The following is a 14,240-nucleotide window of genomic DNA, read 5'->3' on the forward strand; positions in this document are numbered from 1 at the left end:
CAGGGCATCATGGTCCTGCAGCATCACCAGAACTGCTCTGGTACTTTGATACTTTCTGCTACTTTCCGGTAGGCTACATTCCTCTGGAGAATCATCTCTTTTATGAAATTGTCATTTCCCAACGCAGCCGAGAGAAGTTATTATTTGATGTGGATGTTTAACAATACAAGTATGACATATTCTCATCAGAGATGAGCTGTGTCCTGGTGGACGCAGAAATGGGTTGTAGATTATTTTATGATCAAGGATGATCTATGTTGCAGTGTAAATATGCATCTTAATAACAGATAAACCTGTGAACATGAATAGTAGTACTACTAATTCAAATATTTATCAAAATCATATTTATCATGATATTGATTGACTTTTCAGATAGTGCCCATCATTAAGAAGGGAAGTTGAAATGGCCCAAACCCAAATCATGGTTTTACAATCCCGTTGTATTGAGTAAGACTGATACATTTTACAATAACAAGATACAGTATCTCCTGCGACAGTCACAGCCGAAAGTGGTTTGCCACGAGACGAAGATGACAGTGGAAGTGGAGATGTTCTCTATCACTGGAATTCATGAGGACCATCTCCGCCTCAACGACCCCAGCAACTCTGCCCGCAACCTGCAACGCATCTCTAACAGCACCCATGTCACCGGAGTCAACCCCCCTCAATGTCTGTGGCACTCAGATAGAGGTGAGTTTTAACTGAACTGGAAGTAGCAAATAGCCGATTAGCAGCATGAATGAATTTCTGCTTTGCAGAGAGGGTTATTGAATGAACAATTATCTTATGGTTGAAGTCCACAAGATGAAATTGCATTGAGTCACATTCATTAGATCCTTAGATTTTCCGTCCGTAGGGCAGGCAGCGTCTAGTGTAAAATATTATATGGGGATGATAGCTATATGGATATCTCTTTGGGTGAGACTTATTCACATCTGGGTGTTTGTCTGGGTTATTAAAATTGAACGTGGTCTAATGAAACGTGGTCTAATTCCTTTTGTGTTAGTTACTATTTTATATGTTATTATTACTTTTAAACTCTGCATCGTTGGAAAAGGTTTGTAAGCAAGCACTTCACTGAAAAGTCTACACCGGTTGTACTCGGCGTATGCGATAAATCAAGTTTGATTTGACTACGAGAACCTCATCTCCAAGAACGAAATCCACACCTTCGACAACCCCAACGACATCATCACCAGGCGACACCAGGTGGAGATCCATTTCTACAGCCAGTACGCAGAAACATGGCGATGTGACCCTGGGCTTCAGCGCACACAGGGACAACGTCACAGTCATGGAGAAAGGCTTCGGCATGTTCACGAACAAGTATGAGTTCTACCAGACGAGCCAGTTTCCCCCGACTACCCGCCAGACGTGGCGGTGAAGTAAATAATCTACATGGACATCGAGGTCACGTCCTCCGTCAACAGCACTGAGTTCTTTGTGGAATCCCACAGAGCTGCGCCGTATGACAACCTCAACTACCACCCCGTCGTAGAAAACGGGTGAGACTGAGCACACAAAGGCATCTATCCATCCGAACACATAATGGCCGCTCGTCAGTAGCATTGGAGTATGATTGAATACGTGACGTACTGGAAGAAAGGACAAACCCGCACTCACTGAAATGTTCTTTAAGTTTTAATTGGGACGTTTTTATTACAGAGCACAAGACCAACATCAGAACTGGTGACGAGAAGTCCTCAGTAGCCAGACACTTTAATGTGGTCAGACATGATGTGTGCCAAATGAGCTTCAATGGCTTAGAAGTTGTTCAGCCACTTAAAAGAGGAGGTGATAGAGAGAACTTGCTGTTACAGAGGGAGGCAAATTATATCCATGCCTTACAAACAGAAAGCCCTATAGGCCTTATCCTTAAGAGTCTATTGACACACCCATGCGTCAAATCTAATGTACATCATAAAAAAATCCCCATCAAAAACTGTCAGTTTAAGCTAGAGAAATCTGTTTTTGCATGGGTTGTCTCGTTCAACCGCATCTACTTATGTCTCCTTTCTGCCTCCGCGCTGGAAAGTGGCAGAGCTACATAGCTGTTTGTCAGACCAGGATACATCCTGAAAATCTCACAAAAACATCTGTAGCGTCTGGACTTATATGACCACTCTATGGAATGATGAGACTCTCACGAACACGATGGTGTTCTCTTTTTTTCTCTACGACCCTCAAGTGTAATGGGACTCGTCTGAAGGTAACGCGTACATAAGGAATGGAAGTATGTAGGGAGTTTTGTGCCAACAAAAATAAGGGGTTAAGTATGTGTATATATACAGTTGAAGTCAGAAGTTTACATACACCTTTGCCAAATACGTTTAAACTCAGTTTTTCACAATTCCTGACATTTAATCCTAGTAAACATTCCCTGTTTTAGGTCAGTTAGGATCACCACTTTATTTTAAGAATGTGACATGTCAGAATAATAGTAGAGAGAATGATTTATTTCAGCTTTGATTTCTTTCATCACATTCCCAGTGGGTCAGGAGTTTACATACACTCAATTAGTATTTGGTAGCACTGCCTTTAAATTGTTTAACTTGGGTAAAACATTTCGGGTAGCCTTCCACAAGCTTCCCACAATAAGTCGGGTGAATTTTGTCCCATTCCTCCTGACAGAGCTGATGTAACTGAGTCAGGTTTGTAGGCCTCCTTGCTCGCACATGCTTTTTCAGTTTTGCACATGCCTTTTCAGTTTTGCCCACACATTTTCTATAGGATTGAGGTCAGGGCTTTGTAATTGCCACTCCAATACCTTGACTTTGTTATCCTTAAGCCATTTTGCCACAACTTTGGAAGTATGCTTGGGGTCAATGTCCATTTGAACGACCCATTTGCGACCAAGCTTCAACTTCCTGACTGATGTCTTGAGATGTTGCTTCAATATATCCACATCATTTTTTCCCCTCATGATACCATCTATTTTGTGTAGTGCACCAGTCCCTCCTGCAGCAAAGCACCCCCACAACATGATGCTGCCACCCCCGTGSTTCACGGTTGGGATGGTGTTCTTCGGCTTGCAGCCTCCCCCTTTTTCCTCCAAACATAATGATGGTCATTATGGCCAAACAGTTCTATTTTTGTTTCATCAGACCAGAGGACATTTCTCCCAAAAAGTACTTTGTCCCCATGTGCAGTTGCAAACCGTAGTCTGGCTTTTTTATGGCGGTTTTGGAGCAGTGGCTTCTTCCTTGCTGAGTGGCCTTTCAGGTTATATCGATATAAGACTTGTTTTACTGTGTATATAAATACTTTTGTACCTGTTTCCTCCAGCATATTCACAAGGTCCTTTGCTGTTGTTTGGGATTGATTTGCACTTTTGCACCAAAGTACGTTCATCCTAGGAGACAGAACGCATCTCTTCCTGAGCGGTATGAGGACTGCGTGGTCCCATGGTGTTTGTACTTGCGTACTATTGTTGTACAGATGAACGTGGTACCTTCAGGCGTTTGAAAATTGTCCGCCAAGTTTATAACATGAAACCAACGTGTCGGAATACACAGTTTTATTAAAGGTCATACACAATTTTATACTGTGCTATAGAGGTAGGGCTTTGAGGTAATCGAGCTGATTTAGTAAATTTTATGATGTTTTCCTCGGGGGTATGTGGAATGTATGTACAAAAGCAACTCTGGAGAGCACTGAGAGTTTTCTCGAAGAGAGCTCAGCAAGGGAAGAAAAGCCACATGCTGCTCAGAACAAAACCGCGATGAACATTACAAAATCAACAGACCAGCGCTAAGCACACTATCCCATATTTGACTCAATAGTTACAATAGTCAAATCTGTACACAGTCCTGGGGACACAGAGCATTATCTTTTATTAAGCCCAGTGACCTAATCTTCGGTCCGAGAGGAATTCCTACTCACAAGGCTTCTGCATTTAATATGAGACAAGCACCAACCAGTATCAACTGCTGGCCCGGAGTCATCCAACCTCAACTTAGCAGAAACCATCCCTTGTCAGGCCTGTGTGCATACAGGTGCGATAATATATAAATATGAACCATATCATAAATACACATCAATTAAGTGAGCGCGATGGCCGCAAATCGTCGTCCGAGAAAAATGAGGCCGGGAGGCTGTGCACAGTGCAAGCCCAACGTGACGTCCGCCAAAGCTACGACTGCTCCTCTAAAAAACGCCGACTCTCGGAACCTACAAAAAACCTCAACACACGTGTCCTCACCCAGCTCTAACGACACGACAACCAGAGAGAGGTAACAGGCACAAAAGAAAGGACCGCGAAACACCACGGGAGTCACGCGACAACAGAGAGTAGCACGAGAGCATCATCTGTCTGGGGGAGCAACCGGGGTAGCCGTTGCTGCCGAGGAGGAGGGCAGACTGCGGAGAAATGCACCTACACAAACTAAGAGACACCGATCTCACCAACACGAAGAACCAAAGCCAAGACAAACACACAACCATGAATGGTAGGACAATAATACGAAAGCAACATCATCACAGCACATCAGTCAGACCAGTTGAAGTTGCACAGAAGAGCTTGTCGCCAAATGGGTCGTTTCAAATGGACATAACCCCCAAGAACACTACCTTCCAAAGATTGTGGCAAAAGCTTAAGGATAACAAAGTTCAACGAAATTGCAGTCCGGCAATACAATAGCCCTGACCTCAATCCTATAGAAAATGTTGTGGGCCAAACTGCCCAAAAAACGCTATACTGTGGCAAAACTGAAAAAGCACAACACGCCGCGAGATAGTGCGGGTAGACACGAGACGCACCATCAACAACACGTCGACCTCAGTAACCACAATCAGCAATCTACGTCAGAAAGAGAAATTGGAGACAACAATTCACAAGCCGAAACCACCGAGGACGCGGAACTTATTTACTCGCAGGAAGCCTCATGTGGAAGGGAAAGGGCTTGAGCGCGGCCCGGACAAGATGTGGGAGTTTTAGCCCAATTCTAGGAGAGACAGGATGTACGTCAAGGGCAGTTGCTAGCCAAATAGCTAGAGTGGAGGGTGTATGGGGTAGAGAGCGTGCGGGGGCTGACGCCACTGGGGAACTGGTGCGCATGGGAAGAGAGAGTCCGAAAGCTGAAAGTAAGATCATGCTCGGATCTAACAGATGTCAATTCTAGACATGTCACATTCTTAAAAAAAGTGGTGGATCCTAACTGACCTAAAACAGGGAATGTTACTAGCGACTTAAATGTCAGGAATTGTGAAAAACTGAGTTTAAACGTATTTGGCAAAGGTGTATGTAAACTTCTGACTTCAACTGTCATATATACACAATTATAACTTAACCCCTTATTTTTTGTTGGCACAAAATCCCTACATACTTCCATTCCTTATGTACCGCGTTACCTTCAGACGGAGAGTGCCAGTTTAGCACCATTGTGAGTGTGCGTAAGAAGAAACCTATAAATTAAGTAGACTGACGCACCAAAACAGCCCACTTCAGATTGTTGTCCGTGTAGAGAAAAGCATCCGAACGTTTCCTCAATACCCTGCCATAGTAAGCGAGCTACCAAGTGTGGATCTACAAAAGGACTTTATTAGTACCAGACGCTACAGGATGTTTGTGAGGATCACATATTCCTTAAGAATGTATCACCCTTGGTGATGTGACTATAAACAGAGAGCACCATAGATAGCTATCTGCACACACTTTCTCAGCTCAAGTCTATGAAAAAAGATGTCACATAAAAAACAACAAATTGATCAGAGATGAACTACGGTAGACATTGTTAATGTGCAAATGGCTATTGTAGCTGGAATATCTATGGAATATTTATGGAATATCTACAGAGGCCAATTATCAGCAACCATCACTCCTGTGTTCAATGGCACATTGTGTTAGCTAATCCAAGTTTAATAATTTTAAAAGCTAAATTGATCATTAGAAAACCCTTTTGCCAATTATGTTAGCACAGCTGAAAACTGTTGTTCTGTTAAAAGAGCAATAAATCTGGCCTTCTTTAGAATCTGGAGCATCAGCATTTGTGGTTCGATTACAGCTCAAAATGGCCAGAAAAAAATAACTTTCTTCTGAAACTCGTCAGTCTATTTCTGTTTCTGAGAAATGAGAGCTATTCCATGTGAGAAATTGCAAGAAAATGAAAATCTTGTACAACGCTGTGTACTACTACTCCTTCACAGAACAGCTCAAACTGCTCTAACCAGAATAGAAAGAGGAGTGGGAGGCCCCGGTGCACAACTGAGCAAGAGGACAAGTACATTAGAGTGTTTAGTTTGAGAAACAGACGCCTCACAAGTCCTCAACTGGCAGCTTCATTAAATAGTACCCGCCAAAACACCAGTCTCAACATCAACAGTGAGAGGTGACTCCGGGATGGTGGCCTTCTAGGTAGAGTTGCAAAGAATAAGTAATATCTCAGACTGGCCAATAAAAAGAAAAGATTAAGATGGCAAAATAACACATACACTGGACAGGGGACTCTGCCTATGTTAACTTAGTAACCCCCCCCCCCCCCCCACCCATATGGCTTAGACTTTTAGAGGTTAAGGAAGAACTCCTGTTAGGTCACTTCCTGTAAGCAACAGGTGCACTTTTCTTAGTTTATTTTTATTTTGAAGGGCTTGTGGAAAACAGTATGAAAAATATGTAAATAATGATTGTGAAAAAAGAAAGAAGCAGTACTACAATGTGACATCATCTATAAATATGTATATGTCTTTTCAACCCGCACCAACGTTTGTATTTATTTTAGTACAAGCATTTGAGCAGAGCACGTCAAATTCTTTTTTTATGACTACGAGATATGCCATTAACAGATTGTCTGAATGAAAGAGTATTAGTAAAGTTTTTTTACCAGATGCAATGTGGACGAGACTGTTCAAATCTTCTAACCCCTTCACGAGAGACATTTCCGGTTCGGAAAGGAAGCTTTCAAATTCATTGGAATGCACATAAATGGGGACAGACTGCTCAGTTCAGTGACCTTTGACCTCTCTGGCTGTAGGTGTACATCAGCTGTTCAGTAATCCTGTGTAAGGCTGGGAACCTCAACACCCGGTGTGCCCAGGGCTGCGTCAACTCAACCTCCCCCAGTCTGCTGGTCACCACCACCGCAAGAGAGAAGCCCTAATGCAAACTGCCAAGGTCCCAGGGTCCTTTGTGCCTGAGACTTCCGAAAGCTTAGGTAACAATAGCTGAGGGTAACTATAGCTCAGGACAAGCTAGAAGTCAAATGTTGTACTTTGAATGGTTGAAGTTACAACAGTTCTTATCTGCAAGTCTAGTCCAAACAGGCATTAGCATCTCAACCTACATCTCAGTCTGGATGGAAAGGTGTTTCTGTGTTTCGCAAAGAGTTTTGGTGAAAAAGGTGTTGACTTGTTTTCTTGTCTTTCCAGTGACCAACATGAACACGGTGTTCATGGCTGGGTGTCTCCTAACAGCCGTTGCCATGTTGTGCGGAATGATCCTCTACCAGGTCAAAGCAACAGGGGTCAAATACCAGCCCATTTGAAACTTAGTTAGATGACAGCCATCCTTTCACATGTAGCCTGCAATATTCAAAGAAGAAAGAGGGGAAACATGCTGTCTATCATTTGACACAGCGGTCTCTAACGTTTACAATGATGACGTAAGCCTCTTGGGATCAATAAAGTATATCCATTCATCCACGGACATACTTAGCGGACACTCCAAACAACATGTTTTAAGAGTTAAGTTCGTTTCTTGTCATCATCTACAGATGTAGGATCTTAATTTGATCACACTGTTGCAGAACTTTCCTGCATCGCAGGAAATATAAAATGTATATGTGTACTGGAGGTTTTAAAATGCTTCTTCACTTCCACTTAGAAATCTCAGACTTGGTTTTCCCGTACAGAAAAGGTACAGATCTTTGTTTAGTTAAAGATGGAATCCGCAGTAGGGGGAAACAGCGACACTGCCCCCCCCCCCCACGGGCGCTGTTATGGTTTGTTCTGTAGACAAACTACAGGTGCATGGCGCATCATGGTTAAAAAAATAAATATGCATTTCATATGCTGATGCTCTATCGCGCTTGCAATGTCACACACGGACGTGGAGTTTCACCATTCAGGATTCCAGATTTAAACTCGCTTATCCCCATACTGACTAATTCATGTGTTAGCAACGCTCCTGAATGTGCACTATCCTCTGCCATACAGGTGTGCTCTTTCACTCTGTCAAACTCAGGCGTGAAAGAGGAGCTTTTGGCGTCAGAGTACAAATGCTTTCTGGTCATTTAAATCCAAATTTGGGGTGTGTGTGTGTGTGTGTGTGTGTGTGTGTGTGTGTGTGTGTGTGTGTGTGTGTGTGTGTGTGTGTGTGTGTGTGTGTGTGTGTGTGTGTGTGTGTGTGTGTGTGTGTGTGTGTGTGTGTGTGTGTGTGTGTGTGTGCGTGTGCGTATTTTGTGACATTATTCATGGCATGATTAATGAATGTGGACTTTTAACACAGCCAATTTCATTTTTGCCTAATTCATTGATTAATTTATTCTTGGCCCGTCTGTCAGTTGAAATCCCTTTTAAGCGTACTTCAAACAAATGGACGCTACCAATTCTATTATATACATTTTTACAGACATTGCTCAGGCATAGTCTGTGCCTCTAACTTGTGTTTCATCCAAGTCTGTTTCATCACTCAGCTCTAAGTATTTACCGCCCTCTGCTGCCCCCTCCATAGTATTGCTCCAAAATCCATCGATGTCATTTTCATAGAGGGTCTAATCCTAATCTTGCACAACAAAAATGTGAGTTCTTAATGCAGATGTCAGGTTAGGGTTGTTTTCACCTGAGATAGTAGTGCATCATCAGTTTGGTTCCTTTAGTTGAGTCAATTTTATTGATTGATTAATTATATTAGCATTTTTTGAAAATATACTAATTTCAGTCCTGTAAAATATGAATAAAACAGATTTAAAACTGCCATTGTTCTATTGACCAACTACTAGATTACTGTAATAATAATAATGATAAACAATACATGTCATTACCATCTTCTCAATAGGAAAAACATCCTTACAACACACTCACATTCATCTTAACCTTATTGTAAATAAAAACATGAATGTTACCTGTTACCATGTAATGACTTGGTAATAACAATGGTTAGTGCAGAGTTTGTTCACTTATATTCAATAATTACATAATACTGGTTTAGAATACATACCAACTCATTCTTACAGTAACAGTGTCACAGATTGTCAATAAAAGAGAGACGAGGGAGAATAAGAAGTATGATCAAAGATTTTTGTACAACAAGAAGTGCAAGAAATAACAGTGGCATGAGAATACCAGAGAGCCCTCAGAGACCTCTCTGTGTGTGTGTGTCTGTGTGGATAAGAGCGTTGGCTAAATGACTGAAATATAAAGGTAAAAATGTGTGTGTGTGTGTGTGTGTGTGTGTGTGTGTGTGCGTGTCCTCTGCAAAGGAATGAAAGCAAGTGCAACTAAGTATGAGGGAGGAAAAAAGCAGAGTGTACATGCATGTTTCGTAAATATGAAGGAAATTAATACTGTATATGAGGATAACCACAGTTGGGTCTATGGTGATCAAGTTCATAATTTCCCTTCTCTCTCCATCTCTTCACTCTCCTCTCCCTCTAGTTGTCCAGAATGTTGTCGTCGCCTCCTGTCTGTTGTTGTTATGATGACGTCTTACCATTGTCGTTGGCGGGTTCTGGACTCGCAGGACCTAGACAGAGAGAGATTTGAAAGTCAGAGTCCTTGTTTGGCCTCGTCTTATCTACCATTAAGTATTAGAAAGGTGACTCTCCCTCATCTCCCCAAACAAAGCCCAGGCCACAATCAACAGGATTTTAATGGCCCAGCACGGCCCAGTGTTTTTTCTGAACATGTGACGCATTGGGTAGACTGTCAATGCCATGTCAATTCTCTCTTCCACCACTGAGTCATGAAAAGGAGGCTTACAGTATAGTAGCTTATGAGCATTCCCATGCTTGCACATACTCATAAAGTATGACACAGAGAGGGGTCCAGAGAAGCAGATACATACAGACAGTCCTGGGGAAGTCCAGAGATCTGTTTCTGTTCTCTGGGAGTCTGGGTCTTTTCACAGGGGGTTTGCGATCTGAGGACCTCGTCTCCAGATCGTTGGGGCCATTAAGTTCCATGCCTGGAGGGAAATGATATGAGACATACGCACAGGGCCACACAGACGGTGACTGGTGACAGGGGGTAGTTGCAGTAATGTAAGAGTCATGATAAGCAGAGATCTATTGGATAGTCCCTGGCAGAGGGATGGACAGAGGAATGGTCAGCGTACCTAACAGACACAATGAGTCAATGACTGAAATAGCAAGCAAATAAATGCATCAAATCCCTAATTGGAATTCAAACAGCGGAATTCAAACGATAGTGTAAAACAAGCGTATGCATGCAGGGATATGTAGAGACAAACATGTATGTACAGACGTACAGCATACATTCACACATGCAGTGAACCCCCACACGCTCACCCTCACACATACCCATGTCACATGAGTCTGCCTTCCTGTTGCGATGCGGCTTCAGTGGATAACCATTTCTTCCTCCCTCCTCATCTGATTAAATAGTCAACATTTCAACCTGCTGCCATCATCATCATCATCATCAWCAACAACAATAATACAATATTCATAGCCATTGATCATTTTTGGGACTGCATGCACATTTATATTTACATTTTAGTCATTTAGCAGACGTTCTTTTCCAGAGCGTTATCAATTATCACCACAATCATTTCTTAATAATTCAGTGAAACTTCAGTAAAATTCCATCATAGTGGTACCTTGACAATCAGCATGATCAGGAGATTCAAACACAGGCTTGGTAGAAGCAGGCGGCACAGGAGGAAGGCTTTTCTTCTCATTAGTCCCTGCGTCTTGACTGACAGGAGCTTTAGACAAATCAAAAGAGGCCTTGGCAGAGGCAGGTGGAACAGGAGGTGTGGTTTTCTTCTCATTGGTGGTTTCCTCCGGCGGAGTGACAGGAGGCAGTGTCTTTGGAGAGGTCTTATCTTTACCAGGCTGTGGAGATAGATTGTACGTATTGTTAAGTCATTGTGACCGACACAAACAACAAACAGCGATACAAGAAACAAGGAGAGACAGACAGACAAACAGACACACCTTTTCAGGAATGGGGGGACGCTGCCCCTCTGCCCCTCTGTCTTTCTGCACACCCTCACGTCTCTTTTCATTATTCTCCTCTTCTACCCTGTCTCCCTCTATCCATCCTATACCATCAGTTGATTTCTCTACAAAGAAAAAAAGTGTGAAACAAAAGTGATATTGTAATTCTGTAACAACTCTGCATCCATGTTCTAGCACATGCAGTAGCCGGAGCCAAATGCGACCGACCGGCTCAAATCGGTCTTATGTAGCAAAATGTGAAATTGTGTTTTTTTACATTGGATAAAAGTAGAGACTCAGAGCTATTTAATACACCTCTAGTTGACACAGCTCTAGTTAATAGACCTCTAGTTATTTATGTTGCAGTACCGGAGCTTCCCTGCAGGTGTCTCTGTTTAATGCTGGCCAGGCTGGGCTTGCTGCTTTGAGAAGGGGGTTCTGGTTTCTGTCCACAGGGGGCACCCTCCTTCCTGTCCTCCATGGACACCGTCCCCTCTGTCTCCTTTGTCCGTCTCTCCATCTCCGTCTGTGTGTCTGTCATCGGCAGGTCCTGACTGACTGGATCGGTCTGTCTGTCAGTCTGTCTGTCAGTCTGTCTGTCAGTCTGTCTGTCAGTCTGTCTGTCAGTCTGTATGTCAGCCTGTTTGTCTGTCAGAGAAGCGGAGGACATTGCATGTCCATTGGCACGGGACTCTGTCTGGGTGTCTGATGCAATCTGTGTGTCCTTCTGTCTGTCTGTGTCTCTGTCCACTGGTCTGATCTCAAAGCTACTGTCTGAGTCCTCGTCTTCTGCTCCGATACAATTGTATACCATCCCGACCAGATCTGAAGGCTGGAAGGTAGGAGAGAGACAGAGTGAAGAGAGTAGATTGTAAGGCTTACATTGTGTCATAGATGCAATTTTTACTATTTAATTTTAATTTTACATGGTGGGTCACCATTGACACCAGGGTCTCATTTACAAAGTAGCCCTGTGAACATGAAAATACACAATTGAATACAAATAATGTAAGATAATAATATAAATACAAGATTAATCAAAACAATTATCACCTCGCTTAAACTCAATCTAAACTGTCCCATGGAGACCAGCAAGTCTAATTTCAAGGTGGCCTGAAGGCTATTCCATGAGCTGGGGGTATAAAAACTAAAAGCATTCTGGTGGAAATTCTACACATGGGACACTCGACGTCAATCTTAAATGAGTCATTGTTCATTAACAGTTAACAGGAGAGGTTTCAACAAACTGGATGCCATAGTACACATCTGTCAGGAGCTCTACCGAGGCAGTCCCATTAGTTCACTTATATACTGCTGGCAAGTTATATTTACAAGATTTAGCTTATTCATCATACATAATTAATTCATCATTAACGTTTGCTTCATTCATATGACCGAACAATACTGGTTCATAACATGTGACAGATCAATACCTCAGGAGGCTTCTTCTCTCCAAGCTGAGACCTTAAAACTGAGATATCCTTTTGTTCTCAAAACAAGGTTCTGGGTGTACTGCCAAATTGCAGATACTGATAGTGAGGATTCGTTCAATCAGTCACTAACATGAACACAGCAATTGGTTATTAGGAAAGCACAAACATCAAATGTTCCATCACAGCATTTTTCCCTAGGTCAGTGGAGACCCGTGGGACCTCCAGAACCAGCCAGTCCAGAGAGTGGGTCTGAAAATTGCTAGATCTCCAATGAATACGTTAGCTGAGGTAGTAGGGGAGTCTCTGAAGAACCGCATTACATTCTATGTAATAGATTACATAGAATGTAAAAGCATGCATGCTGTACTGTGATGCATTTTGTAATGAGTGGGATAGACAAGGAGATGACTAGGCAGGTAAAACTCCTGACCCTATTCATGAACTAGGGACAGACCTACAGTGGTACGCTCCTACCTGTCTCTGAGAGAGGCAGTGGGGGCTGGGCCTGGCCCCCCTCATCCCAAGCAGTGGCATGCCCTGGATGGGCCTAGGGGACGGCATCATCCTCCCATTGGCTCCCACCTGAATGATGGCCCCCCCCTTCCCACGATCCTTAGGGTGCTGAATCATAGAGTACACGTTCTCTGAGCCACTACTGAGAGAGAGAGAGAGAGAGACCGAGAACGAGACAGAGACAGAGACGTATTATAAACTGATAAACTGACGATAAACAATTATTAAATAGTTGTTGTTTAACAATTTATAACAAGGACCTGTAATCATACATTCGTCAATAAATCAACTAAATGTGTGACTTTTCAGGACTCCCTCCGTACTCTGTTTCCTGATTGGAGACGTTGGAGTTGCGATTCTTGCGGAACCCGGAGAAGATCGACAGCACACTGCGTCTCTTCTTCCTCCTCAGGGACTGAGCTTGATGGAGTAGTGACAGCTGACTGGCGGGGAGAGATAAAGATATGGGTAGCTGGGTCACTGAGAGTGCGTGTGTGTGTGTGTGTGTGTGTGTGTGTGTGTGTGTGTGTGTGTGTGTGTGTGTGTGTGCTGTGTGTGTGTGTGTGTGTGTGTGTGTGTGTGTGTGTGTGTGTGTGTGTGTGGTGTGTGTGTGGTGCGTGCGTGCGTGCGTTGCGTGCGTGCGTGCGCGTTGCGTGGCGTGCCGTGCGTGCGTGCGTGCGTGCGTTGCGTGCGTGCGTGCGTGCGTGCGTGTGTGAATTGTGCGTAGCCTACCTGTCAGGCAGGACTCTCTTGGTATAGAAATCATCCTCCAGCATGTTGACTCCTCCGTTCTCTGAAAGGTGCTGAGAGGACGGAGATAACAGGTTTACACTACAGCCACACACACACATTCTGCTGTCACACTGAAACTACTGCTGTGCTATCATGTGCAATTATCATGTCTCATGTACATACACCCTACTCCCTATATAGTGCACTGCTTTTGACCAGGGCCCATAGGGCTCTGGTCGAAAAGAAGCGCACCACACAGGGGAAAGTGTGCCATTTGAGACGCAGCTGAGGAATCTGATACGCTGCCAACAGAGAGATGCCTTGGGGCATTGCGGATTGGAGAACGTGATAAACGAGTGAGTCATGAGATAATGCGACAGATTCACAGTCATAAAGAAACCTATTTTTGGGATGCCCCTGGCATGAAAAAGCAGGATGACAAAAATTC

General features: G+C 43.4%; 1 protein-coding gene and 1 pseudogene across 1 annotated transcript in view; one reads left to right on the forward strand and one right to left on the reverse strand.

The window, feature by feature from the left end:
• The first annotated feature begins 530 nt into the window (after positions 1-530).
• Positions 531-7,101, forward strand: LOC111979570 (CUB and zona pellucida-like domain-containing protein 1; annotated as a pseudogene).
• A 1,695-nt stretch (positions 7,102-8,796) lies between these two features.
• The window catches only part of LOC111979571 (capping protein, Arp2/3 and myosin-I linker protein 3-like), a 52,424-nt gene continuing 46,980 nt past the window's right edge, over positions 8,797-14,240 (reverse strand). Inside the window, 9 exon segments of the mRNA XM_070448802.1 lie at positions 8,797-9,676; positions 9,998-10,117; positions 10,473-10,544; positions 10,772-11,009; positions 11,112-11,239; positions 11,484-11,946; positions 13,022-13,199; positions 13,384-13,503; positions 13,793-13,863. Coding sequence (XP_070304903.1) covers positions 9,627-9,676; positions 9,998-10,117; positions 10,473-10,544; positions 10,772-11,009; positions 11,112-11,239; positions 11,484-11,946; positions 13,022-13,199; positions 13,384-13,503; positions 13,793-13,863 — 1,440 coding nt within the window. The 3' untranslated portion in view covers positions 8,797-9,626.

This window comes from Salvelinus sp. IW2-2015, linkage group LG19, assembly GCF_002910315.2.
Source record: "Salvelinus sp. IW2-2015 linkage group LG19, ASM291031v2, whole genome shotgun sequence".
Taxonomy (NCBI): domain Eukaryota; kingdom Metazoa; phylum Chordata; class Actinopteri; order Salmoniformes; family Salmonidae; genus Salvelinus; species Salvelinus sp. IW2-2015.